Here is a 26455-nt window from a genome sequence, read left to right on the forward strand (position 1 = left end):
TCTGTTACCCAGTGGATACTAATATTCAGTACTTTCTAATTTAATTATTGCTGTGGCGATCTCGGCACAATATTCGACATAATTTCATTAGGGATAAAGTATTCTGATTGTGGTTATAGAATATTTTGAGAAGCCCTGGCTTCACTGAGAAAGTTAAAAAATGGAAATACAAATTTCAGTCGTTCAGTATGTACAGAGATGCTATGACGTTTGGTTTAAAGATGGTGGAATTTAAAATGTTTCGATTTTCACTGGGAGTGACCAGAATGGACAGATTTAGAAATGAGTACATCAGAGGGACGGCTCAGTTTGGAGAAAACGTTAGAGAGACTCGGCTGACGTGGTTTGGACGTGTGTAGAGGAGGGATTGTGGATATGCTGGACAAGAGATGTTGAAAATGGAGCTGTCAGGCGGGAGTAAAAAAGGAAGACCTCGGAGGAGGTTCACTGATGTAGAGAAGGAGGGCATGGAGAGGGTTGGTGTGACAGAAAAGTATGCTAGGAAAAGGTTGTGAAGGAGGCAGGTGATCCACTGTGGTGACCCCTTAAGGAAGCATCCAGAAGAAGAAGAAGAAAAAGATAAATGAGTAACTAACTAACATGGACACATACATTCAAATTTGTTGGCTGTATTAACCCTTGTATGGTGTTCGGGTCTGTGAGACCCGTGTTCAGTTTTTTTCAAAAGAAAAATTAAACAATTAATTATTTTTTCATGTGTAAATGTGTTGTGTCTTTCCACTCACTCCACTTGATTATAACTGATTTATTTATAACATTTTATATAAAAGAAAAACGAGAAGCACATTAATTCATAAATGTGATCTAACAAAGGTAAAGGGAAAAAATTAACCATGTTTGCTCTTCATATGTCTTGTAATTGGGATGAAGTAAACATCTGTTGAGTAATTTAACATAAAATTGTTTGATAGTGTTAATTTGGAAAGCCAAAACTCTAGCGGGTCCACCAGACCCATGAACACTGGCTGAGTAACAAAAATACGAATACCACACAAGGGTTAAGTAAATGTCATAGTCTCATGTTATTGAAGTGACCCATGAACTTCACTAAAGTCTATAAGTCCTGTCGATGACCAAGTCATTGTGATATATATTCTGCTTGGCCCTAAATATTTTATTCCTGTGGATGAATAACTTGAGCATATCAGATCCAACATGCTGTGCTACTTCCACTTTGAAGATCAGTTGCTTGATTCCTTTTCTTCTTTTCACAGCCTGCAAGGTTTAATTTTCCTAGGTACAATTATGCTAAAAATTGTTATCATTGACATTTACTTTATTTATTGAGGTGAGCAATAAAAGTTAATTTTGAACCAGGCCAGTATTGTCCTAAAATAGTGACTTCTATATATAATCTCTTATACTGGTAACTATAATCAAAAGGATTTGCGAAGGGCTTACATATAAATGACAGATAAAACCTAAAAAGACCTGTTTTTGCAACTATCTTTAAGATTATTTTATATTTTATCATTATTATGCATTATTTACCTATATTAGAATCAATCCTGTCCTTTTTGGCCACTTAAAATATCTTAATAGGACTGTAATGTTATATTCCTTGCGATTTCTGCTACCTTCTTCGCCAGTTGACAGAAATGACTAATGTTTTTTTTTTCCTGGCTTGATATCGACCATGAGCGATATGGCCAACGAATCATTTTAAACTGATTAAATGCATTGTACCATACAATGCACCAGGGGGCGGTAGCGGACCTCAAAGCGTACTGTTCACTCCTGTTGGGAATAAAGAGGAAGAACCCCTGTCGCTCCGCCTTCTTGGATGCTCTGTGTATTTAACACAGTAGGGTAACTGAAAAATAAAAATAATTTTAATTTTTTTAAAAAAAACAAAAAACGTTATTTATTGCGTCGCGTTTAGTAGTTTGCATAATGAGCGGGATACCGGGGACACCCGTCGTCCAGATAACCAACCTGTCCTCGGCCGTGAGCAGCGAGCAGATGCGCACTCTCTTCGGTTTCCTGGGAGACATCGAGGAGTTGCGGCTCTACCCGCCCGAGTAAGAGCAGTCTGCCTCGGCATGGCTAGTCAAGCAACTCTGCGGACCTGCGGCCTTGTCGCGGTTCTTAAATTATAAACTAAAAAGTCCCAGATGAAACAAAATGAAATGACTAACCCGCGTTCCCACGCTTCTTTCTCTCCTTTCTTTTCCTTTTCCCTTTTTTTTGTTTACAGCAACGCCCCCCTCTCTTTCTCGTCCAAAGTGTGCTACATAAAGTACCGAGACCCCTCCAGTGTTGGTGTGGCGCAACATCTCACTAATACTGTGTTTATTGACAGAGCTTTGATAGTAGTACCATGTGCGGAAGGTGAGTGCAGGCCTTTACGTTTAAAGAAACAACCTTGACTTTGTTATGACCTCCTTCCTCTGAATTCAGTTGTTGTGGTTGAATTCTGGGTTATTTTTATGTAATTGTGATTATTTTATTTAATTTTTTTAACCCACATGAAAAATTGTCGAGTTGTGCCACTGGTTAGGTCTTTTTTTTTTTAAACTGTTTGTGTACAATTATTTGGTACAGGTTAGTGGTTGTATCGCCACAGCATTTACAAAAAAAGAAATTCCCATAGCACCGAGCAAGGTCTCTTGTTTGGTTTCACAAAATGGTTTCCACACAGGCCATTAAAGCTAGGTTGAATGTTTTTGAAGCTGAATCCACACTATAAACACTGGACTGCCTGCAGAAAATAGTTTTATGCATATTTTAAATATTGTTTGATGGATATTACTCAATAACTCACCCTTTTCTCTCTTCATTAAAAAAAAACATAGATACATATTTTTATTTGTTTTTGTTTCGGTGCTTCTTTTCATTAAATCTCCCTCCCTCTTTGGTGCCACTGTTGTTCCTTGTGTACAGTCAAAATGATATCACCTCTGACTTGATGCTTTTTGTCCACGTGACTTGGTGCTGGATGGCTACTGAGTTTATTAATTTGGTTTTGTATGTTTTTTCTGTGTGATTATGTGTGCATATCAGATGACTAGAGTGGCCCAGCTGTTACACTACTACACTAGCCTGAGTCAGGCATTGTTTTCCAAGCCACTATCCCCGATCGGGCCAACGCAGCCTTCAAGGGGGGAATGTGACCAGGAGAATAGCCCGCTGAACCTTCCAAGATGGACACCTTGTCTCTTTTTTTTTTTTTTTTTTTTTTTTTCCTTTTGAAATTTTTTTTCTTTTGGTTTGTTTCCTTTCATACTTTCCCATGTTGTCCACTCTCTACTGTCTCTATCCAGAATACTACAATATTGCTTATCTCTAGCGTTGTGTTTATATTTGTTATTTTGGTTTGTTGTTTTGATTATTGTCCAACCCCCCCACCCCCCTCTCTCTTTCCGCTACAGCTGCAGCTTGTGTGTGATTGAGTTCTGTCCAGGTTGCTACGGCATACCGATGGGGATGTGTGTCACACATGGGATGCTAGGAGGATCCCTAACACTTTACTCTCCTGTCCACTACGCCTCGTTGTAGTGAGGGGCTAGTCTTTGTGAAAAAGTGAGAGTCGGCAGTGAAAACTTTACCTCATCGGAGCATAAAATTCTTCAAGCTATAAGTGCACTTCACATCTGTAATTCAAGTGTGTTGTAAAAGGCAGCAGTTAGGGCTTTTTCCTCATATTCGTGCTCTACGACTCTAATGTGGATGTTTAGTATTTAGCAGTGAGTCAAACGCATTAATGCTTGGTGACATTAATGCTCCTTTTTTTCCCCTTCTAACATTAGAAGGGGAAATGTGTCATTTTTATGCTCAGTGCCACCAGCTATGATGTGATAAACCTGTAGCTGTTTTTTTTTATTAACTTCTGCAGCAAGGAAGCAGATTAGAATGCAGAGAGGAAAAAAAGAAAATTCTAATTAGGTGTTTTTTATAGCTAAGTTTTGGCTAACCTTTCCTACAGTTCTTAAAATTGTTGTTCTTTTCTGTATCTGATGTTCTGTGTGCTATTAGTGATGCAGCCATTGGGGTTGTCTTGTGTTGCACACCTTTCCGACACTCCGAAACGATCGCCCCCTCCCCCCACGGAAAAGCGTCCATGCTTGATATCGTATGGTTCATGACCAATATGTTTCCAGTACAGGTGACCCATACATCAAAGTGTTGACTCATTCTCTGCATTATTTTGTTTCTCCTTTCTTCCTTTCTTTGTTTTTGAAAAGAGACCAAGGACAAAATAAGTTTTCTTTTTTTTTTTTGAGAAAGTAAGGATTTTCATTGAGAATAATTCAGATTCACTGAGAGAAATGTTTTTTTTTTTCTTTGTTTTTTTTTTTTTTTAATAAAAGCAAAGTAAGGATGCTCGGTCTCCAGCATATCATGAGTAGACAGTAGAAGATTTGTAGGCTGTATGGGAAGTGTATGCTCTCTTTCTCTCTAGAGTACAGTGGGCTAATTGTGCAGACATAGAGGAGACAAAGAGGAGAGTTTTTCTATTGCCTTCACTAATATCTGCTTTTGTCCTGCAGGGAAAATCCCAGAAGAGGCCAAGGCTTTGTCACTTTTGGCACCTGCCACTCCAGTACCCAGTCTGATTCCTGGTGGGGGATTGCTGCCAATTCCTACTCCAGCTCCACTTCAGAATGTAAGTCTGGCCACTGTCATAATTCGTGTCTGCCTGTTATTCATGCAAGTAAATCATAATATACAGTTGCATGTCATCAGGTAGTGATTTAGGGAGTGCCTCATTCGGTTTTGCTTTGTGGTCTACTGGTGAAGCATCCATTTTCATTATCACACAGTAGCAGTCAAGAAGTCAGAATTTTGATTGAGATTACAGTTTTTCTCAAATGCTAAAACACATGTCACAAACGTTACCACCAGGTCCCCCAATGTCCAAACACAACACCCTTCTCTAAAGCTACATAAACACAACCACACCTTCCCACTGCAAAACTCAAACTCCCACACCAAGAGAGCAGCTCGAAGCTGTCAAAACTGTAAACACTATACACAGCATTACACACTACAGCAAAACAATTGAAAACACAATGCTCAATTTGTGAGAAGGTTCTTTGTTTCATAACTGCCAATGCATATTTTAGAAACTATACAGTAACGGATCGTCGTAGATCTCTGCAGAGGATTAGGCATTTAGATTTGTGAGTTTCATATGAGTAGTATAAATCTATAGAAAATCCTGCATGTACGTACACTACTGTAACACAACTCAATGCAAAAACAGAATCTATTGCACACAACAGTAATCTTGAAAACATGAACAGGGTGTGAAGTTTTTTTATTTACGTTATTCACACCACACACACACCACAATCACTGTGCGGCATCATGTCGCTGAGCTGTTGCTCGCATCTCGTCCGTAATGATGGTGCGAGGTTGTCTTGCTCTCCCTCCTGGACCTTCTCCTCTCCCATGTTGGCCTTCTCCTCTTCCTCATTGGCCTGCTCCTCTTCTTCCAGGGCCAGCTCTTCTCCCTCCTCTGCATCAAATTCCTCTTCCCCTGACTCTGCCTTCATCCATTGTGTTTGTTTGGAACCTTCAGCATACTGTGCACTCTGAACTTGCTTTTACATGTGGGTACAGCATTAGCAACAAGTGTCTTCAATTTTGAGTCATTGTGTGTAGTGAATGACGCCAGGTGTGTTCCCTGTGTTCAAAGATTGGTGACTGTGGCAAGCATTTTGCATCACATGGGCTTTCATTTGAGAATATGAGCAGAGTTGTTTTGCAACATGTGTTTTAGCAAGGAAAAATGTGTTTAGATTTATGAGTACATAGGGTTGTGTTTTGTGAATTGTGTCTTCATGTGACATGTGTTTATGGTACTGGAATATGGTGGCTACATTTAGTAAATGTGTTTAGACTACTGGTCATTTGGGTTACAGGATTGGCTTTTGTGTTTTAACATTTGAGAAAAACTGTAACACTAGGAAGTGTCATTTTGACCCCATCCTACAACAACAGCAGAGAGGACAAAGATGTCAAAGTTGTTATTTTTCATCTAATTTTAACTAAAATTGGACAATGCGAGTATTTCAGATTAATGGTTGGCGTGCCATGAAAATGTGAGAGGGTGGGGTTTATTTTACCAGAGTTGCATGATTTTTAAAATTTCACGAGGTCAGAATGATCATGTAAATCATGATCACGGTTTTACTTCGCACTGTTGAATAACTATTACCAACTGATGTTTAAAATGTGTGCTTCACCAATAGAACACAAAGCAAAAACAAATCAGGCACTCTCTAAATGATACGTCATGATACTTTCCCGCAGCGTGCAGCTTTAAGTTTCCTGAAATAATGTGGATGAGTAACTATGCTAAAAGACAGATGTGCAACATAATTCATATGTGGAGCCGAGTAGAAGAGCTTGTCTCCTGAAGCAGATCATCATCTGCTGTTTAGAAATACTTTGGCTTTACTGAAAACTCACCACAAACTGCAGGATAAAGAATGCATGACTTAAAGACAACAGCGCTGTGGTTGCTAACGTGGATCACCTGCAGTCGGATGTCCGTAAAAGCGAGCCTGTGCAAGGGTGCGATGGTGTGGCTAACAATGCATTGAAATCGCCAATTTGATGTCATTCTGTGTGGTCAAACATGTGAACTAAACATCGTAGAGTCACCGCGGATTTAAGAAAATAGTAAATGGAACAATAATTGCACGTGTGAATAACGGCTCTCTGGTCCAAAGTGTCAAAACCTTTGCAAAGGTGTTAATGTGATGATGATCTTCGTTTTAGTTTTAGTCACATCCTCCGTGTAGGAAACAGTAAATTGAGTTATTTTGTTTAAATGTGTTTCTAGGTGATGCACTTAAGTCATGCTAACAAACACCTTTTGTTGTTTGCAAAGGTTAACTAACAGGAACTGTAGCAGTGGTTGATTTTGGTACTTTTATACTTTTACTGTATTTTATTTGTGTTTTGGGGGGCAAATTTTATTTTGCTGCAGATATTTGTACATTAGCAGAAATGTGGCACAGCATGGATGTGAAAGCAGCTTTAAGTTTACATGACAGTATAATAAAATGATCATGCCTTTCACCATAATCGTGCAGTACTAACAAAACCTGTGTCTTTGTTTCACACACCTGCAGCTGAACCTTCCCTTAGTGAATCGACTTCCAGCCAATCTCGACCCCTCGTCGTCAGTACTCGCCCAGCCGCCGCTCATGGGAAATGTGGATCCCTCAAAAATTGATGAGATCAGGAGGACAGTGTATGTTGGCAACTTGAACTCACAGGTAACACAAAAGTCTTCGTATATTTAAAGGCCATGTGACCTCATTCTACAGGCTCATGATAATATTATTACTTACTTGTTTGGGTTTGGCTTGTACCACCTTCACCATATTGAGGAAACTATAAGCTCAGTTGTAAAATTCTGGGCCAATACTGTTGTTTTAAACATCTGTGAAACATCTGTAAATTGATGACATGTACAGCCCCAGTTCTAAAAAAGTTGGTTTGCTTTTTTAAATGTAGATAAAAACAGAATGCAGTGATGAGTGCAGACATCCGAAGGTTAAGCAGAGAAAATAAAAATTAAGAAAAAGATGTGACAAAATCTGAGAGCATTGACAACAGTTTCTACCAATTAAATTGCCCAGTTCTAGGTTCAGCAGTTTTTAAAAAGCTTTGTATTTTGGGGCTTGTATGTTTCTTTAAACTGAGTTGATCTTTTCTTTCCGCAGACCACCACTGCAGAGCAGCTGTTGGAATTCTTTAAACAGGTGGGAGATGTGAAGTTTGTCCGAATGGCCGGAGATGAGACCCAGCCAACTCGTTTTGCCTTTGTAGAGTTTGTTGAGCAAGAGTCTGTTGCCAGAGCCCTCACATTAAATGGAGTCATGTTTGGAGACAGACCGCTGAAGTATGTATTTAGTTAAAATTGTAAAATGGGAAAATGCGTAAAATAACGTGGTTTTAAGAGCCGGTTGATACTTTTGTCTTTCAGGGTTAATCATTCCAATAACGCTATTGTGAAACCTCCAGAGCTGACGCCTCAGGCTGCTGCTAAAGAGTTAGAAAATGTGATGAAGAGGGTGCGTGAAGCACAGTCTACCATTGCTGCTGCCATTGAACCTGGTACGATATTTGGTCTTCCTGCATGAAGACTTGATTAAAGTTGCTGAAGTAATTGTCGTGTACTGAGATTACTGCTTGTTCCTCTCACAGAAACAAAGAAGCGTTCCTCCAGCCAGTCTCAAAGGTCACGGCGGTCACATTCACGTTCACGCTCCCGTTCACACTCAAAGGCACGCCGGAAAAGATCCCACTCAAAACACAGGTGACTGGCTTTTTTAGCATCAGGGTTTTAGTGTTGCGTTACAATTTAGTTGTTGACACTTTTCCCCTTTTGCTTCTGTTTGAAGCAGAACATCACAGAGGTTGCTGCCGGGCAGTGACTCACACAGTTCCCGAAGCAGTCACAGGAGACGCTCTCGCTCCAGAGACAGGAGACGCAGTCGGAGTCGCTCGAGGTATGCAGTGAGGCAAAAACCTCACTGATTTTTTTTTTCTTCCCAAGAGTCTGAATGTCTTTGTTATACTGTCGTTTAGCTCAACACATGGGACCACCTACAACATACTCCTGGAATATTTCTGGATTATTACGTGTTTAATAATAACAATAATAAAAGAATCTGATCAGCTGTAATAAGACCTGTGATTCTTGCCTTTGGCAGTAGAGGGCACCAGATTCTTAATCTTCATATCTCCCTAAATTTGCTGCTGTTTGTATGTTATTGTGGTGCAAAAAAGGATGTTGATCGTTTAACTAAAATAAGATGTGTTATTTATAACACCTTTATCTCCATGCACTTAATAAAGTGTTGTTACCAGGGGGCACAAGCGCAGGAGTAAGGATCGGTCAAGAAGCCCTCGAAGGAAAGCCAAATCACCGTCACCAAAAAGGTAAATCCAACCATCTCATGCTGCCAAACATTTTTTGTAGGTAAGTTTTTTTTACTGTGTTATACAATTGTAGGTTCAGTTATGTTTGCTTGAAGGTTGGTTCTTACTTTTAGAAGTAAAAGAGAGAAGAAGAGAGAACGCAGCAGGGACAGAAGGGACGGGTCCACATCCAGAAAAAGGAGCCGCAAAGACGAGGACAGGATAAGGAGCAAAGCCAAGCCAGGGAAGGTATTACAGATTACGCTTCAGTCACAAATCTAATAATTTACAAATAAGGAATGACTCAGTTATGTGCACATTATGTTGCTTATACTTGGAGTTATCTAATTATTCCAGATCCATAGGCCTGGAAGCATTTAATAATACAACTTGCATGCACGAGCTTCGTCTTTCTGGTATGTGACATCAATCTTTTGCTGTATGGTTTAGTTCTCAGCACACTTTGGTTTGCAGATCACTCTGAAAGTCCCATTCTGAATAGTTTCTACCTCAAAAGTAGTGGCATTGTTGCATGTCATTCACACCAGCACAAGTGAATGTTTCCATTCGTCTCCAACTTGAGTATCAAACCACACGACTGTCCTACTTCTGAAGTTTACTACATAGATCCCCCAAATGATAGCCAAGAGATAAAAGGTGATTTAGATTTGTGACACTTGAGCCTTTCTGTTGATAACAATCTGAACATTTGTTTGACAAGTAACAGCCAAACAAATGTTCTCCTCAAAAACCACCATCATTTCTGCAAGACGAGCTGCAGCATCCGTATGGGTTTGTCACGTATTTTGGTTAACAGCTTTTTACATGAAACTGCAACCAGAATCAACACAGTCACTGTTAATTTAATATACAGTGAAGCTGGTACAAATATTGATTTAAAAAAGAAAAGAAAACTTGTTATAAAAATACAATGCATCTTGATTAACATTTCTGCTCTTCCTCCCTTTGACCTATGTGTTCCAAGTAACATCAGAGCTCTTAGCTCTGGTGCTGATTGCTGCAAAGTTACGCAAACCAGATTTAAACCAGTATTCCAGATGATATGCAGGCTGTTACAGGAGTGAAATATTGATTTTTAGCAAGCAGACATAATAACAAAAAGCACAATAATCAGAATAGTTTAATGAAATTATTTATTTACAGTTGCTCCAAGACGATAAGAACAGTAACAGACTGAACTAAATGTAATATATTACAAAGTTACAAAATCTAAGAAACAGCTCTAATATATACGGAAAGCTCAATTATAAATATGCAGAATATTACAGAGATTAAATATATATGATTGACATTTTACTGTAAACTGTAAAACATTGTTATTTTCACTGTAGAGCATGTGCAAAAGGGTGTAATTATAGATGGAGTTGTATAGGGAGAGAGCCACAGGCAGGAATCATTTCTTGTGTCTTTCAGTGGTGCATTTGGGTAAATCAGTCTTTCACTGAGCATGCTCCTGTGGCTGTCCAGCATGTTGGGTGGGAGGTATTGTCCAAAATTGTCCTTATCTTGGACAACATGAGGGGATGCCTCAGCTTATTCCAGATACTAATTTTTATTATCAATTAGTATGAGATTAGGTACATATTTGTACTATAAGCTTAAGTACTTGATGTTTACAACTGTCAGATAAACTCCTGTTTGAAAAAGATGGAAGTATCAAATAATTGTTAATGTGCACAGCATAGTTTTCCTGCACTTGAGCGTTTTTCTCTTTGAATATTTTTGTTGGTCAAAGTTGATCGTTCATTGTTGCCATTTCAGGCTGAAGCGAGGTATGTCAGAGAAGGAAAGGAAGAAAGTGACAGAGAAGGCTCAGCCACACCAAGTGAGGACATGACGTCATCACCCTGCGCCCAGCATAACGGCAGCTACAAGACTAACCACGAGGAGGAAGCATATGTTGGTGCAAAGTGACTTCAGCAACACCATGGACACTAATATTGTTCATCCAGGTATCTTATTGCCCATTGTGTACGTGCGTGAGTGTGTGTGTGTGTACGTGCGTGAGTGTGTGCGTGAGTGTGTACATACAGAAGCACTGAATGGCATCTTACTTTTTTTTCTTTCCTATTATCATCCCCTGACTGGTGACACACATGGCTCCTCTAAGTCAGCCTAATCTCACTATCAAACCTTAAGGGCAAGTGAGTGCTCAGCATCATAGAGAAGGCCACACTTTTTCTGCTTAGCTATTCCACTGACAACTTCTTCTTCTTCTTCTTCTGCTTTTATGTCCTTATGGTATAGGTTCTTAAACTTTTGACAGCTAGTATAGTAGTACTGTAATGTTCCCGCATTTCCAGGAAGGTTGGTCACATTCCAGATACACAGATGAGGAATAGAGGTCATACTCATTTATCGATTCATTTAAAGCTAGATATGTTATTTGTGACTGTCACATATTTACATATTTATTAACTGTAAAGTTGAGTACTTCAAAAACGTTTTGAAGTAAAAATAAGCAGCAACAATCTGCAGCAGGAGTCAAATGTTTGTCTTAAATTGTTTAGTGAGGAACATAAAGGGTTCGTTGCATGCCTGTCCTGTGTGAGAGCCAGAGTGAAAGCAGGGTTCCCATAATCTGAATATTAAAAAAAAAAAATAGCGTGAAATCCCATCTTAGACCCTCAACCTGAGTCTTTCTGTCATCATCATGTTGGTGTTGTTAAACAGGACATGGTGAGCAAGAAGGCGATGCAAGTAAGAAACTGAAGGTTACACTCCTACACTAGAGACTGGTTAATTAGAAGCTAGGCCTACCTTAAAGCAGCTAACTCTAATTCTTTTCCCCCACAGACTTGTACACAGTCTGGCTTGTTTTTCCCATTATTTTTAATGCGCTGGCTGTGGTCACACAATGGCTGTGCGAGAAACTTCCCATATTTGTTTTTTTTTTTTGCCTTTTCACTAAGTGAAGCAATGGCACATTATATATGTGATGTTTCAGGAAATGGATAAACACAAAGTCCCTTAGAGGAATATTGAGTTTAAAATAACATTTCTGCTTATGCTGAAAAGTTCATTTGCCCCTTTGTATGTCGGTGAAGGAAAATGTGGGCTGTGATGTCAGTGAAGTTACCTTTAAGTCCCCTTTTTGCACCATATTTGTTTTATGGTCCGGGAACGGTTGCAACCTGCAAACTGCATTTTAATTTTATGGCTTGAAGTGGCATAGTGACAATATTAAAGAACGGTGTTATCTTATGCTGTGAACAGTGAACTCATTTGGTTGTACATCATTGAATCACTTTTTTTATTTCTGGTTAGCAGTTGCAACAAGGTCACAAAGTATCACGTCCTGCTATTGTTCTAATACTGTGTGAGGAGAAAAAAAGTTATATACTGTTTTATACTGTATATAAGTCACATGCCTATACTGTAAAATAATGGTGATGTGCTATAAATGTCTGTCAGCTGATGTTACTGGAGAAAGTGGGGCGATTAAAGTTCTCAGAAGCAGCCAAGAAGAGACTGAACAGGAAACATCAAAGGTCCACAAACTGCATGTAAGCACATTAGGGCCAAAAAGTGCCTACACTAAGAAAAAATATGGAGACTTGTTTAGGATGTTGAAAACTATCGAGACATTATATTAAAGTTTTAGCTGTCCTCATTAATTCGTTACAGAGTATACTAATAATTAAGTAGACCTAGACCTATTTTTCTCAATTTTTACTATTTCAGTTTATTCGGTCGAGTGTTTGCAAGCTGGCCCCAGATTGAGATCTATGTGACTTTGTGTATGTGTGTTTTCTGTTTTTTGAACGTGTTTTTAAAAGGATACTTTATGGCTGTGTGTGGTCAAATTCCTCTTTGCTGGATTTTACAGACCTGATTTTATGTTTGCTTGTATTTTGTTGTCCTGCCTTCTGCCTTTTTTTTTTTTCTTACTTTGTTTTTACAATTTAAAAAAACAAAACAAATCTTCAGTCTGAAGTGGTCATCTTAAAATGTAGTTTTAAAAATCCAAGTATTTCAGTATGTGAAGAATTTTATTTTTATAAACATTTACCCACTTCTGAAGGTGTATTATGTATAAACATGTTTGACGGTTCAGTCCATGAGGAGTGGTCCTTTGATGCTGGATTTTGGACTCTATGTAAAAGTGTGGTGCCACTGTTTTTGAAGAGCTTTCATGTATAAATCCTCTTAATTTCAAATCTAACAGTACATCCGTTTCCAAAAACACTCAATAAAAGAGATTTTTCATTGACTAATTTTGTTTGATTTTGTAACTTGGGCTTTGTGTTGACTGTGGTGCACCACCAGTTCTCGATATGGGCCCAGTTATATTATTATCTGTGCTTTGAAAGAGTAGCAACAATTCATATTTACGGATAACACTTTCACTCATCTGTGTGTGCGATATATGATCTGCCTTTAGAAATCTCTGTTAATTGAATAGTGTCTGACCAAAGTGAACACCTTGAGCTTCAACCATTTGTCTTCCGGTCAAACGTCTGACCTCTGCTGTGACATACCCCAACTTCAATGAGATAAAAAGGCACAAAATTTGTTAGACATTCATGCTCCTCAAAAGATGCCGGGCAAGAGAGCTCTTTATTTCCAAGTAAAAGTAATCTGTTCACATGATGAAAACTGCATAAGCCACAGTCATACCTTCCATTTATTGTAATTTATCAAAGGTCGGCATGGCTAAGACAAGCATTTCAAGTAACACCTTATGGTTGTAGACTGCTAAGCTTTGTTTAGGCTTTCTGCAAAAGGGTGACGTAAAGTAAGGTCTTCATTATGAGAACAGCCACTGATTGAACATTTCAGACCAGCTGACAATGAACAGCCTTCAAAAAGTTTGAAAATGTTTTTGTGTGTTAAACTGGTGAATGGTGCCTTTTTTCCCCATGACTTAAGGCCACAAGATTTTGCACAACTACCTCTATTCGGTCTTTAAGTGATGACGTCATGAATCCTGCTTCCGGGCCCAAACGACTCTGCGTTTAATAAGGCCTTTGTGTTTTTTACATGTTTTAATGCTTTGTATCTTGTTATATTTAATCTCAACAAGCCCCTAAAAACAGTCAGTAATCACTGTCGGACTCTCTCTGTTTTTTATTGCCGCTAATCATTTTAAAGCTCAGTTTTTAAAACCTTACCATGTAACTTCAGCTCAGCCCATGCAGCAGTATATTAATAGCTAATTCATTGACCGTGGTAATGGTTAAGTGCACTTTTTGGGAGGATGTTTTGTCTTTTTACTCCAATTCTAACAACTGGCATGCCATTCTTTTGGTTAAGTTTTTTACATAAATGTGATGTAAACACTGTCTTGGTAATTCTGCTGATTTTATTAGCCAAATGAATCCATGTTGTTGGTAAACTGAATTGTTGTTCTTCATAAGTCACAGCAGAAACAGTCAGGGGCAGCAGTTCTTACTTTGGCCTTTTAGACTAAGTTGTTCACATAGTGATTTTTCCTCTTTATGCTCTGCAGTTTGACCTTCATCACAAAATAGTGGACAAGTGGTCACTGTCCGAGACTGGACTGGTGCTAAATTGTCTTACATAGTCCAGTCCTGGCTTAGGATTGAATACAGTCAGGTCTGCGTCCTCTGGGTCACTTTCCATGTCTTGAGTAACGGCAGTGATGCTCTGTGGCATTACGTGCTGAAACATTTCCATCGTGGTATAGCCACTTGGAAAGGGAAAAGGAAAACTTTGTAGGTCTGTCTGCTGGGTTTCCAACAATGTGTCTGTAGTATTGTTGGGAGATGTATTGCCAGTTGCATCATCTGTCTCTGTTTGGATCCAGTTACAAGTAATTCCTGGTGAATCTCCCCGTTTGTCTAAGCCACAAAGAAGCGGTAGCATTGCTGGCAATATCGTGGCAGGGGCGACAGCTTCTTTCTCAATTATATGGAGACTTTTTGTTTCCCATTCTTCAGCCTTCAGAGTATTGATTACCTCAAGGAGTTCCTATGTAACCAAATGACACACTGATGTATTTAATTTTATACAACATATTTCATCTGATGCACTGGGACTATAATAGCAGTCCCCTAAAATAAGTTTCAGGTTGTTTTAGGTTTCCACAACATTAAAACTGTGTGCTTTGTCACAGCTGACACTTACCAGTTCACAGGGCCTGTCTATTTTCTGCATTGTATTGCTCTTTCCAGGATTAGGTATGCTTGGCCAGAGGACAACTTTTGCTCTAAAAAGCATTAAAGGAACGGTTAAGGTAAAGCTTGTGCACAGTGGTAGACATAGCTAATTAGCGACTTTGGTGGAATCCTGTTCCAGCTATTGGTTGACAAGTTGTACCTTTTTATTATTGGTGGTCCAAATATCAGTCCAGCAGCCAAAACTGCAATGGCTGCAATAATACTAGTGAATTTAAAACTTCCTGTGCAAATAAATAAATAAAGGCACAAATAAAAAATTAGAAATTTAATTATATGTACAGTTGATGGTTGAAATATTACTTGACTGACCTTCTTGAGTCGTTGTAAAAAAGTTGGGTTCACTTCGTTTTCCTGTTCCTTTAGAGGTGAAACCTGATATCTGGACTTGGTATGTTGTGCCACTTGTAAGATCCTTTAGTTCATACTTGTTAACATTTGGATCCACTGTAATGTCTGCAATCAAAATGAGTTTTTGTCATAATTAGCATGTTAGCATTGTCTTTATGAGCATGTTAGCATTGACATTACAAGCATGTTAGCATCGTCATTATGCGCATGTTAGCAGTGACATTAAAAGCATGTTAGTACTGACATTATAAGCATGTTAGCGTTAGCATTGTGAACATGTTAGCATTGACGTTATGAACATATTAGCATTATCATTATGAGCATAGCATATTAGCAGTGTCATGTGAACATGTTAGTGTTGTCTTTATGAGTATGTTAGTATTATCATATGAAAATATTGTCATCATGAGCATATTCACTTGCTGAAATAGCAGCAGCGGTGTTAGAATGGCTTTCCTGTCAAATGATTTTGGAGTATTTTAATACGTGAGTGGAAGACTTTTGAAAGAAATAATGTAACAGTAACATTTGATAGTAGATTATCTTTAGGTTGCTCAGCCATCTTGACAAACTAGTCCTATCCAGAGAGTTAATTAGGTTATGATGTCATAGCTACATCAAGTAGTGTATGAGGTCATTAAAATCAAGACTAAAAACTGCAGTGTGATTACAGCATTCATTAACTTCAGGAAAACTGAGAAGAGTAAACAAAGTAGCTGACAAACAGGAAATTCAGTGAGGATGATGCATGTGCTGTAGAGCAACCAGTGGATGTGATGCCAGTGCTATTATTATATTCAACAAAATTCAGCAGTTTATGAATAAGCTTATGGAGTAAGTGGAGGTGTCTTACTGTTCTCAGATTCTGTTCCCCTCAGGTGGTTCTCAGTGTAGTGGATTGTGTAACCCAGTAGGAAGCCTCTGGTGTCTTCTTCTGGGATGGATGACCACTGCAGCACCATTGAATTCTGTGTCAAATTGTAACTGCTGATGTTTGCGGGACCACTCACAGGAGCTTTAAGAATGACACGGGAAAGCAGTTTCAAGAGGTCAGAGTGTTTTGTTGGTGACTTGTAATGTATGTGTGTCTGCTTGTTTTGGAGAAGAGTGCCTGTGCCTTACTGCCTTCCATGAAATAAAACTTTGTGCTTGCAAACGTTCCTTCGCTGTTGTTAAGATGCTTCATGTTGCAGGTGTCCTTATTCGGTCGCACGTGCAGACTGACGGTGTATCTCTTGTAAGGCTTCAAGGGTTCTGGATATTTGAGATATCAAATGAATTATGATTGATCGCTGGAAGAAAACGAAATATATGTATTACATTTGCAAAGCAACTCAAGTGTTCACAAGCAAGTAGATATATATATATATATATATATATATATATATATATATATATATATATATATATATCTTTTCAAGTTTCCACCATGTTAGTGTTTTGGAGCCAGGTTTGGGGTGGAGTGCCAAATTTGGCTTCCAAGCTGGTCAGCAAGCGGCATACATCCATTGTATGGGTCCAAAGTATAGACACAGATTGTAATCTGTACTGGCATGTAGTGATTTAAAAATCCAGCATTCCAATATATGGGGGCGACCGTGGCTCAGGGGGTTGGGAAGCGTATCTGTAACCGGAAGGTCGCCGGTTCGATCCCCGGGCTCTCTGTCCTGGTCATTGTGTCCTTGGGCAAGACACTTTACCCTACTGGTGTTGGCCGGGGGGGGCCGATGGCGCGATATGTCAGCCTCGCTTCTGTCAGTCTGCCCCAGGGCAGCTGTGGCTACAACCGTAGCTTGCCTCCACCAGTGTGTGAATGCGAGAGTGAATGAATAGTGGCATTGTAAAAGCACTTTGGGTGCCTTGAAAAGCGCTATATAAATCCAATCCATTATATTAGCTGATATTTATTTTTTTAAGGGCAGACAAACAAAACAGAATGACTAATCTTGCACAATCAACTTGTAAAGTCAGCAGATTAGCTTTTGTTGATTGGGCTGAACACAGGAAAAAAAATCAGCAGTGACTTGAAAGCTAACAGTAACTTCCACTAAGCCACTTAAGGAACGTTAGTCAGTTGCACAGACCTCTGCAATGGACTTCTGACAGGTTTGGTTTTGAAGCTGATTTAGCACTTACACAAACGCTTATTTCAGTGTTCAAGTTCCAAGCTCTAGTATTATTTTATTTACGCATAGCTCTAATTAACAGGTATCTGCAGGAGGAGACACATACATCTACAGCCATACCAGGTATCTATGCGAGTACCTAATCAGTTTTTCTAGCTCTAGAACAAGTAAATAAATACAGATTGGGACAGTACATTTTCTAACACAGAAGCTTTAAACTCAAGTCCACAAATCAGTGGACAATGTTATGGAAGTAGTATCCACGTTTTATAAAGAAACATATGCTTGAAACATTTGGGCCATAGTTGCATACTTACAATTAACTTTAACTGAATTAAAAGTTTTCCCTAGCCATATCCAAAGTGTTTTTCCCAGCTAAATCTGACAACATGCAGTGATCTCTGCTGTCCAATATCAATCCAGTATTGTGTATAAAATCATTTAGGCAAGTCAAATCAAATTGCATTTAAACGGTGCTGACCAAAAACTCATAATATTAACATACCTTTTAAAAGAGAGAAAGTATAGTAGTTTTTGCCTTTAAGGTAAAAGGACTTGTACGCTGTTTTAGTCTTCTCTTCCCTCCACTCCGCACAATAGCACACGTATTTTTTGAGAAGGAAGTCTTTCCAGTAGATTTTGAAGGATATGTTATTGTGGACTGTCACGTTCAGCTCATCATCTCCCATACCTGTGGATGTATACTTTGTTCAGATCTGTGGTGAAAACGACACCTTTAAGAGAGCTGTAAGGATGGAAATGAGTACTGACTGTCCATGTCTTCGCGGAGGGGTATTATATGGCTCACAGCTGGAGAGATGCTGACGTTGTTGAAAGACTGGATGCTCACACTATAAGCTGAGTAGGAGAGAATCAGTGTGATGCTGGGCTGAATGGTGTCGATCCGCTCAATTGGGGCCTCTCCTGACTCTTTCCCAATGGTCACGATGTAGCCATCATGCAGGTCTCTGGCAGAAACCTAACGATCAAAAACAGTTTATTATCAAAACAAGCAGCTATGACTAATCGCTGCATTTACATTCACCAGCTACTAGTATCGGGTTGGCCCACCCTTTGCCTTCAAAGCTACCTTAATGTTTCATGGCACAGATTCGACAAGGTGCTGGAACCACACCTCAGAGATTCTAGTCCATGTCGACATGACATCATCACACAGTTACTGCAGATTTGTTGGCTGTGCATCCCAAAGATGCTCTATTGGATTGAGGTCTGGTTTGAGATCATGTTCCAGAAACCATTAAGAGCCGAAAGCCTGCCAAGAAAATATTCCCCACCCTATTACACCACCAGCAGCCTGAAACATCTATACAAGGCAGGATGGTCCCATGCCTTCATGTTGCTTACAGCAAATTGTGACATCACAGCAGAAATTGAAATTCATCAGACCAGGCAGCATTTGTCCAATCTTCTGTTGAACCTGTGTGAACTGTAGCTTCAGGTTCCTGTTTCCAGCTGACAGAAATATCACCCGGTGTCCTCTGCTAGCACAACTGCTTCAAGCCTCACAGAAGAGCTCTTCTGCATACCGTGGTTGTAACAACTGAGCATTTCAGTTACAGCTGCTTTACAATCTACTCAGAGAATCCTGGACATTCCCCTCTGACATCAACAAGGCATTTTATCCCAGAGAACTGCTGCTCCATGCGATTGTCACATTCGACATTTTTTGCGAGCAAACATTAAAACAGGTGTACCTAATGAAGTGGCTGCTGAGTGTTTTCTACATTCTGCTTTTTGTTTAATAGCATGTTCTCAGAAGATGTTTTTGAAGAAAAATTACCTTCCAGGTTATTGAAACAAGGCGAGTACCCTTTTCATTGGCGACATCAGTTTCTTTAAAGTTGACGATGACCGGCTGTGATGTCACCTCTGAAAGAGCAAACTGGGTTGTTTTTGGTTTTTTACTTCGAACATAAGCAGGTAATCCTTTATCCGGTTTTAGGAGAAAAACAAAGTAGAAAGCAAACACTAACCTGATGGCACAGTGTAAGCTTCACTCCATGGGCACTGTGTACATTTAGTATTGGTGATGCAGTGTATCTGTAGAGCGTAGGCCACTGAGGAGTTTAGATTCTCCACTCTGCATGTAGTTTTATTCTGGGACATTCCAGGTGACTGCAAGCAGCACAGAAATCAGTGTGTGCGTTAGGGAAGTATCCGAAATAAACATCTGTTTTGTTTTTTGTAGAGTATAGTGGAAGAAACTGGTTCAGAGCAAAAATGCAAGCCGACAAAGTCACAGAGAGCAGATCAGAATGCCTCCAGAAAGAGGTTAAGAACTAAAGTTTGGAAAAACAAGTACGCCTGCAGTTACAAGTAATTCAGGTAATTTGTATATTACCTGAATGAATTCCTTAATATACCTAATGTTCACCGTGTACTTTCCAGAGTGTGAGTAAGGATTCAGGCTGGATTTAAAATGGATCGTTTTCTTTAGCAGAAATTGATATAAAAGCTGCTGTGATTTAAAATTAGACTGGAAGAGAAATACAATCAGAGCGAATGTTGAAAAGCAAAAATCACCCAGCTCATGGTAGTCGATTTTCTTTTCAAGCTTCTGAGACCATATTTCAGAGAAATTTGACTTTCAGTTAGACATAATCTCATCATCTGGCAACTTTAACTGTTACATGACTAAAGTGTGGGCAGTTAACGTCAGTTGGTAAGCTCTGACTCATTTCACGGAGATCTTTACGTAGACCTTTAGACGTAGGCTACTTTTTGTCTCCCTCAGATAAATGTGTCTGTCTATGAGAGTTGCTGTCTATCAATGTTTGTTTTGTTTTTTTTAATCCTTTATTATGGATAATACTGCATCGGAAAGGAAAGCACCAGTGTTTCGAAATCATAAAAGTCCAGCTCAGATCATGCTGCACTTTAAAGGCAAATCTAAGATTCAGCTATTTCAGATGTTGTTTACATTTCAAACCTGCTTTTGAATGCCTCTTTCACTCTAATACAGTATAGTGATGGAAAACTGTCAATGGTGAAAAGACCCGAAGAGCAAATACAAAGACAGGCATGGTGTGTGTTAGATTTTCAAAGTAGAAGAAAACAGTAGTTATGTATAAGATGTTAAAAGTAAAAAAAAACCTGCCTGTCTTAGCCAGGCAGACTGACCTCTGAATGCACTGCTGTGCCATATTTTCTTTTTCAAGTCAAGCTCTAAAAAATATCTGTAGGCTTGTGATTTTCTAAATTAAATTTTATCTATTTATTCATTTGCTTCTGTTATGGTAAATGGCAAATGATGTATTTGTATAGCGCTTCACTAGTCCCTAAGGACCCCAAAGCGCTTTACACATTCAGTCATCCACCCATTCACACACTGGTGATGGCAAGCTACAGTATGTTGTAGCCACAGCCACCCTGAGGCGCACCGACAGAGGCGAGGCTGCCGAACACTGGGGCCACCGGGCCCTCTGACCACCACCAGTAGGCAACGGGTGAAGTGTCTTGCCCAAGGACACAACGACCGAGACTGTCCGAGCCGGGGCTCGAACCGGCAACCTTCCAAGGCGAACTCCCAACTCTTGAGCCAACTCCATCCATCCATCCATTCGCTTCCGCTTATCCTTTTCAGGGTCGCGGGGGGCGCTGGAGCCTATCCCAGCTGTCATAGGCTCATGTGTCTGAGCGAACGCACAAACTCCCTGAGCGATCCCTTGGACCACTGTGAGCAACAGCAGACGTGTGCACTGTGGTCACGCCGGCATCTAATCCATCCAAGTTACATGGTTTATTAAAATAATCAAATTACAGCGTTTACATTTATGTTAGACTACTTTTAATTAACTGCTTTAGCCCACTTACAATGAAAATTTTAAAGAATCTTGTTCCTGACCTGTGTAGTATGTTAACACTATTGGAAGTAAAAATAACTTGAACTCCAATTTTGAAAACACAACTTTATTCATTTATTTATTATAAAGCTCTGACTTGTATTATGAGTCTGTGGTCTGGGAGAGAGTCCTGTAACTCTCTGTCTGCAAAACACAGTATATAAAGACCAATGTTGGGCAAATAATTATATAGTTACTTCTCCAAAAAAGTTACTGAGTTTTGCAAACAACAAAGTTTTTTGCAGCTGTTTACCTAAAAATGCAGCCAAGGCGTTTTTTTTTTTTAAACAAACATTTCAAACTATTTACAGAACAATCAGCTGTTCTGCATCAAATTTGATGCCACACAAACTATTTGTGCCACTCCAAAAATAATATCTGTCCACTATGAGATAAAGGAGAACAAAAGCCTGATACCTGCAGGCCTGACAACAGGAGATGTATCACTCCTGTAACACCTGTAACATTCAGCAGTCGCCTCATTGTTCTGACACACACAACAAAACTATTGACAACACTACACACTGACTACACAAGATTTGCGCTAAACGTAGCAAATCTCTCACATCTCAAAACACTGCTGTCACTCCTAAAACTTCCCCCTTCCTAAACAACTAAATGCCACGTTGCCATATAATTTTTGATTGGTCGACATGGTACATTTTTCCACCAATAGGAAAGGGTGAGGTTTTTTTTTTTTTTTGGTTTTGCTCAAAAGCAGAGTGCTTCGATGTTTAAACGCCGATTTAACCGTTTCTTCCCGCAGTAAATATAAACAATGACAGTATTCAGGAAGAAAACCAAACATTGCATATTTTTAATCATAACTCTGGTTTTACGTGGCCTATCAACACAATTTAAAAACTGGTATAAAGTCCACACTTTTTCCATCAATTGCTCCGTCGGTCCTGCTCACATCTCCAATGGTTTTACACGTTGTCATTAACGTGGCTTCACATCAGCCACGCCGCTTTGCTAGCTAAAACACCGGTGTTGGCACATAAGGACGCTGTCATAGCCTGTCAACGACGTTGATTAGCTCGGTATACACGAATGTAAATCGCGTGATTGGCTGGACTATGGGATAAGGTGGCATCGTTCTAATCCCATACAGGAGCAGACAGTCACTTTCTGACTAACACTGCAAAACAGAGTTGTTAGTTTCAATTTTAATTCAGGTTAGATTCTTTTTGTGCGCAACGCAGATTTTTTTGTGCGCAAAGACTGTGGCAGCAGTGCGCAGCTTAGAGGGAACATTGGGCATGTCTGTCTTTTGTTAACAATGACTTAAGCTGGGCAAGCTAAAGACCAGCAGCTTTCTTTTTTTCCTGATGTTTTGTGCACACGTGTGGATAACCCTCTGGTCTTTAACAGTAGTGCTCTGCAATAATGCAAATTTTGATATCAATCGTTACCTAGTAAATAACTGACCTCATTCCATTGAAGGCTTCCCAGTGCTTTGTATCTGACAGAGTAAGACATGATATGCTTGACATCGTTTTGATCCCAGCTCACATTTATGTCCAGTTTCCCAGAGTGCCGTGTGAATTTCACATAATTTGGAGGGTCACATCGCTCTGAAACAGTCAGGAAAATTATCCCCAAAATTTCATCAATTTTTAAATTTTAAACAAAGTGCTGCTCCTTAAATTTTTATTTATTTATATACATATATATATATATTTTTTTTTTTTACTTACGCAGGCTCTCCGGTGAACCTTGAAAATCTGTCTTGGTGCAATTTTTTGACTCACTGTTTTCAAAAATCTGAATGGTCACATAGTGGTTTTTATAGAAGGTGATCTCTTCACGAGATTTATTGATGTTTTTATAAACTCTGCAATAGTTTCTTTTTTGTCTAGAAGAAGAAACAAGAGATGTTAATTACAAACAAGGACATTTTCATATGCATTTTTAAAACGTGTGGTTGTAAGGTAAAAAGGGAAAAACAAAACTACTTACGGTTGTATTACGAGTATATGTGTATTTTTGGATGCGTGTTTTCCAGGTTTCCACATACATCTTAATTTGGACCATGGATATTTAGTAAAACAGTCCAAATCACGGACTCCATCTGTAAAAGAGGCAGTGCACAGTCACCATAAAGAAAGAAAGAAAAAAACCATTTTCCTGTCTCAAATCTGATTTCAAAGATTATGGGTCACCTCAGGATGACCCAGTATGTGTTTTCTTTACCTGGGTGAAGTCCACAATGCTGGTATTTGGAAGAAATCTCATTTACCTTGCACTTCTCTGCACATAAATATGGTATGTGACACAAAATATTTAGTAAATTCATGAGAAATTGTTACAAAAGTAGATGTTTTTAATGATACAATTTTTACAGGTCCTGTTTCCCAGCAAAATTAAAGCAGTGTAAGCTGTTATTGGTATCTACCATCACACAAAATTTGAAAATAATATCTTACAGACAGACAGACAGACAAACAAAGACAACTAATTACAAACTCCCTCCCTTCCTTAAGTACACCTGGCTTGGGACTTTATCAGTCTCTCGATGCATTACGAAGGATTTCTGGTCCACTCTTCTTACATTGTTGTTTTAGCACATTAAGCCTTTCTTTTCCAGTCACTCTAAATTTCCTGCTGTCCTGGGGATCATCGCCCTGCTGCTGCATGCTGCATGCTTTAGCTGTCCGACAGATCACCTTGCATTTGACTCGAGAATACTGTGCAAACCGCCAAACATCTGCTTTTATAGACGTGCTCACACTTGGTGATGATCCCCTTTCATTTCTATGGAAGCAGTAAGCAGTAGTTATGTTTTCACACATTGTTTCTCCATTTCATGTAATTTTTTTGTTCACCTCCAGTTGCATTTACCTCAGTTTAAGACCTGAGAGTTATACCATGGGGGAATTTCGACACAGTCTCTCTTTTCTTTGCGTCAGCTGGTTTGATAAAAGCTAAAACCTCCGTCAGATATGATGGATATGAAAATGCAGATCATTAAGTTTCTCTGATAACCCAGGTTTTCTGCTTCAGGGCCTGTACAGCTCTCATAAAAAGGGATGTTGCACATTTCATTTAACTCTTGCACCGCACAAAAAGATCACTACGAGTGGCGTCTACTCCAATCAAACACATCTCAGATGATGAAGATAACATGCTGGTAAAAATCTATAAACAACACAAAAAACTATAACAGGACAATGCGATATTGGTGCAAATTAGGCAGGATGTTAAGGATGCTGAATTGTGGGATTTAGTGCATTTAGAGTGTTAAATAAACATTTAAATTCAAGTTAATCACTTTTTTTGCTGAGTGCGCTCTCTACGCTGCTGTTTATTTATAATGGCTGCGCATTAGACCTCTGAAACCTTTAAGTGGGTCCATTTAAATAGTAAAGACCGTGGGGCTTCGCTTTAGTTGGTCAACAGATCTAAGTGAAATTAATTTTACGACAGACCTTAGCATTGATCTAATAGATGTTACTGAAGCACGCGCATCTCATCTAAATATGCAAACTCCAGTGGGACTGCGACGTTTGCACTGCTGTAACTGTACAGCTGGGCTTCATGTGCGATCTTAGTAAAATACAGCTTAACAAGCTGCACGTGCAGAGAGAATTGCATTGCACTTAAAACACAAGTTGCAAATAAAACAATCAGAGATAATGTGGCACAGTTGGATGATTTCAAACCTAAACTCTGAATATAATATGCTCCAGACCAGATTACACGTTCAGCATTACCCTGATGGTAAAAAGAGCTGTTTTTGTGACCCAGAAAACTCTGATATTAAGCTAAGATTTCGATTTATGATTTTATTTTTTAATTATTGTTACGTTCTGACAAGTACAACTGACGGAAGGTGCACTTTCTTTTTTTTAACATGACTGTATGATGGAAGTTCAAAACAACATGCAAGTGCTCTGATATAGTTATCATTTAAAAGGGAGGATGAAGTGCGAAGTTTACATGTAGGGTGTGGGGTCCAGTACAGTAAACAGAGCCTGACATACTGCTGCTCTCTTCATTAGTGATCATGGTGGTGTAAAGCATATTTATAAGTTGTTATTTCATCGATGAAGTGAAATACTCTGTTGGACTGAGTTGTTGTATTAGACTGAATGAAGATTAAAATAAATGGCATGTGACACTCTGGGTTAAATGTGCAAATGTAGGGCAAATATAGTACTACCACTACCGTCCTTCACTCTTCATCTTGTGCCAAATGAGACAAATGCTCCACAAGTTCACATGAATCAGAATGCTGGAAAATTGCAGTACACACAGCGCTAACCAATATATGAACAGTAATAAGACAATGAATTATTAGAAATGTTGTGGTAATCCTACCTTGAGTTACTTGAGAATGCATGGAGAGTGTAGCGTAGTGAACAAGAATCAGACCTTGAATGTGAACAACAGGAGTTATCACAGAGATGTTCATGGATTTAAATCCTTCCAGAAAGATTGAGCTGTACCAAGACAAGAAGTTTATCAAGTAGAAAGGCAGATTTTTAAAAAAAAAAGGACGCTTACCCAGGATGATATAATATGGATGGCTTGCACATGAAGAACATCTAGAGTCTGAAAAATCCAGCTGAACTTTACAACCAGCCATTTCGCCCGGGTCTGTCTGAAAGACTGAAACCAAGACGGTGTCTTCGTAACCTCACACCCACAGTCTTCTGCCATTCACAATCATGATTCACACAGTAGCTGCTCTCTCCAGCGTGTGTGAGAAGGAAATATTTTCGGGGAGTTTTGACACTGAGCATGGAGGGGCGGGGTCACAGTGTGTGACACAGTTCATAGGACTCATAGACTGACAAGAAACGGTAGGTCCCCTGAAGTATGCAGAAACAGCCTTGTTTGTACTTCTTCTTTCCACAAATAGAACTGTTGAGTCGAAGATGTTGTATCTGCTCAAACAACAGCTTCGCTCTGAAGTGCAGGAGGCAACAGAAAGCAAGAGAAGCGACTGTGACTCAAAAGAAGAGCAGGGATGGCTTTGTGTGCTGTAAATTCAAATTCTATTCATGCTTTCAAAGAACTGTGTGTGATCTGAAAAATTACAAAT

The 26455-nt window shown here is 39.2% G+C and overlaps 2 protein-coding genes across 9 annotated transcripts; one reads left to right on the top strand and one right to left on the bottom strand.

Moving 5' to 3' along the window:
• Positions 1-1751: 1751 nt before the first annotated feature.
• srek1 (splicing regulatory glutamine/lysine-rich protein 1) lies at positions 1752-13138 on the top strand. Of its 8 annotated transcripts, none has more exons than XM_085280188.1 (12): positions 1752-2042; positions 2219-2352; positions 4512-4627; positions 7107-7253; positions 7704-7882; positions 7967-8097; positions 8188-8299; positions 8385-8492; positions 8842-8925; positions 9039-9153; positions 9262-9320; positions 10687-10723. In XM_085280188.1, exons 1-11 carry the CDS (start codon positions 1915-1917, stop codon positions 9283-9285), a joined length of 1278 nt encoding a protein of 425 aa, XP_085136314.1. In that variant the 5' UTR covers positions 1752-1914; the 3' UTR covers positions 9286-9320; positions 10687-10723. The 8 variants fall into 8 exon arrangements, with proteins under 8 accessions (XP_085136314.1, XP_085136310.1, XP_085136312.1 ...); XM_085280190.1 differs by lacking the exons at positions 1752-2042; positions 9262-9320 and adding exons at positions 3025-3543; positions 3997-4126 and having other exon boundaries at positions 10687-13138; XM_085280184.1 differs by lacking the exon at positions 9262-9320 and having other exon boundaries at positions 10687-13138.
• LOC146571150 (interleukin-31 receptor subunit alpha) lies at positions 13132-26124 on the bottom strand. Its single transcript, XM_085280183.1, has 16 exons — positions 25915-26124; positions 25729-25782; positions 23602-23658; positions 23368-23479; positions 23106-23263; positions 22837-22982; positions 19537-19678; positions 19344-19432; positions 18314-18521; positions 18048-18233; positions 16539-16670; positions 16270-16431; positions 15378-15521; positions 15208-15289; positions 15016-15097; positions 13132-14859 (listed from the first exon to the last, which is right to left on the bottom strand). Exons 1-16 carry the CDS (start codon positions 25994-25996, stop codon positions 14389-14391), a joined length of 2307 nt encoding a protein of 768 aa, XP_085136309.1. The 5' UTR covers positions 25997-26124; the 3' UTR covers positions 13132-14388.
• Between the last annotated feature and the right edge of the window lie 331 nt (positions 26125-26455).

This window comes from Mchenga conophoros, linkage group LG7 (assembly GCF_057382185.1).
Source record: "Mchenga conophoros isolate Kocher_MC1m ecotype Shallow Benthic linkage group LG7, M_conophoros_male_GT1.1, whole genome shotgun sequence".
In the NCBI taxonomy this organism is placed as follows: Eukaryota; Metazoa; Chordata; class Actinopteri; order Cichliformes; family Cichlidae; genus Mchenga; species Mchenga conophoros.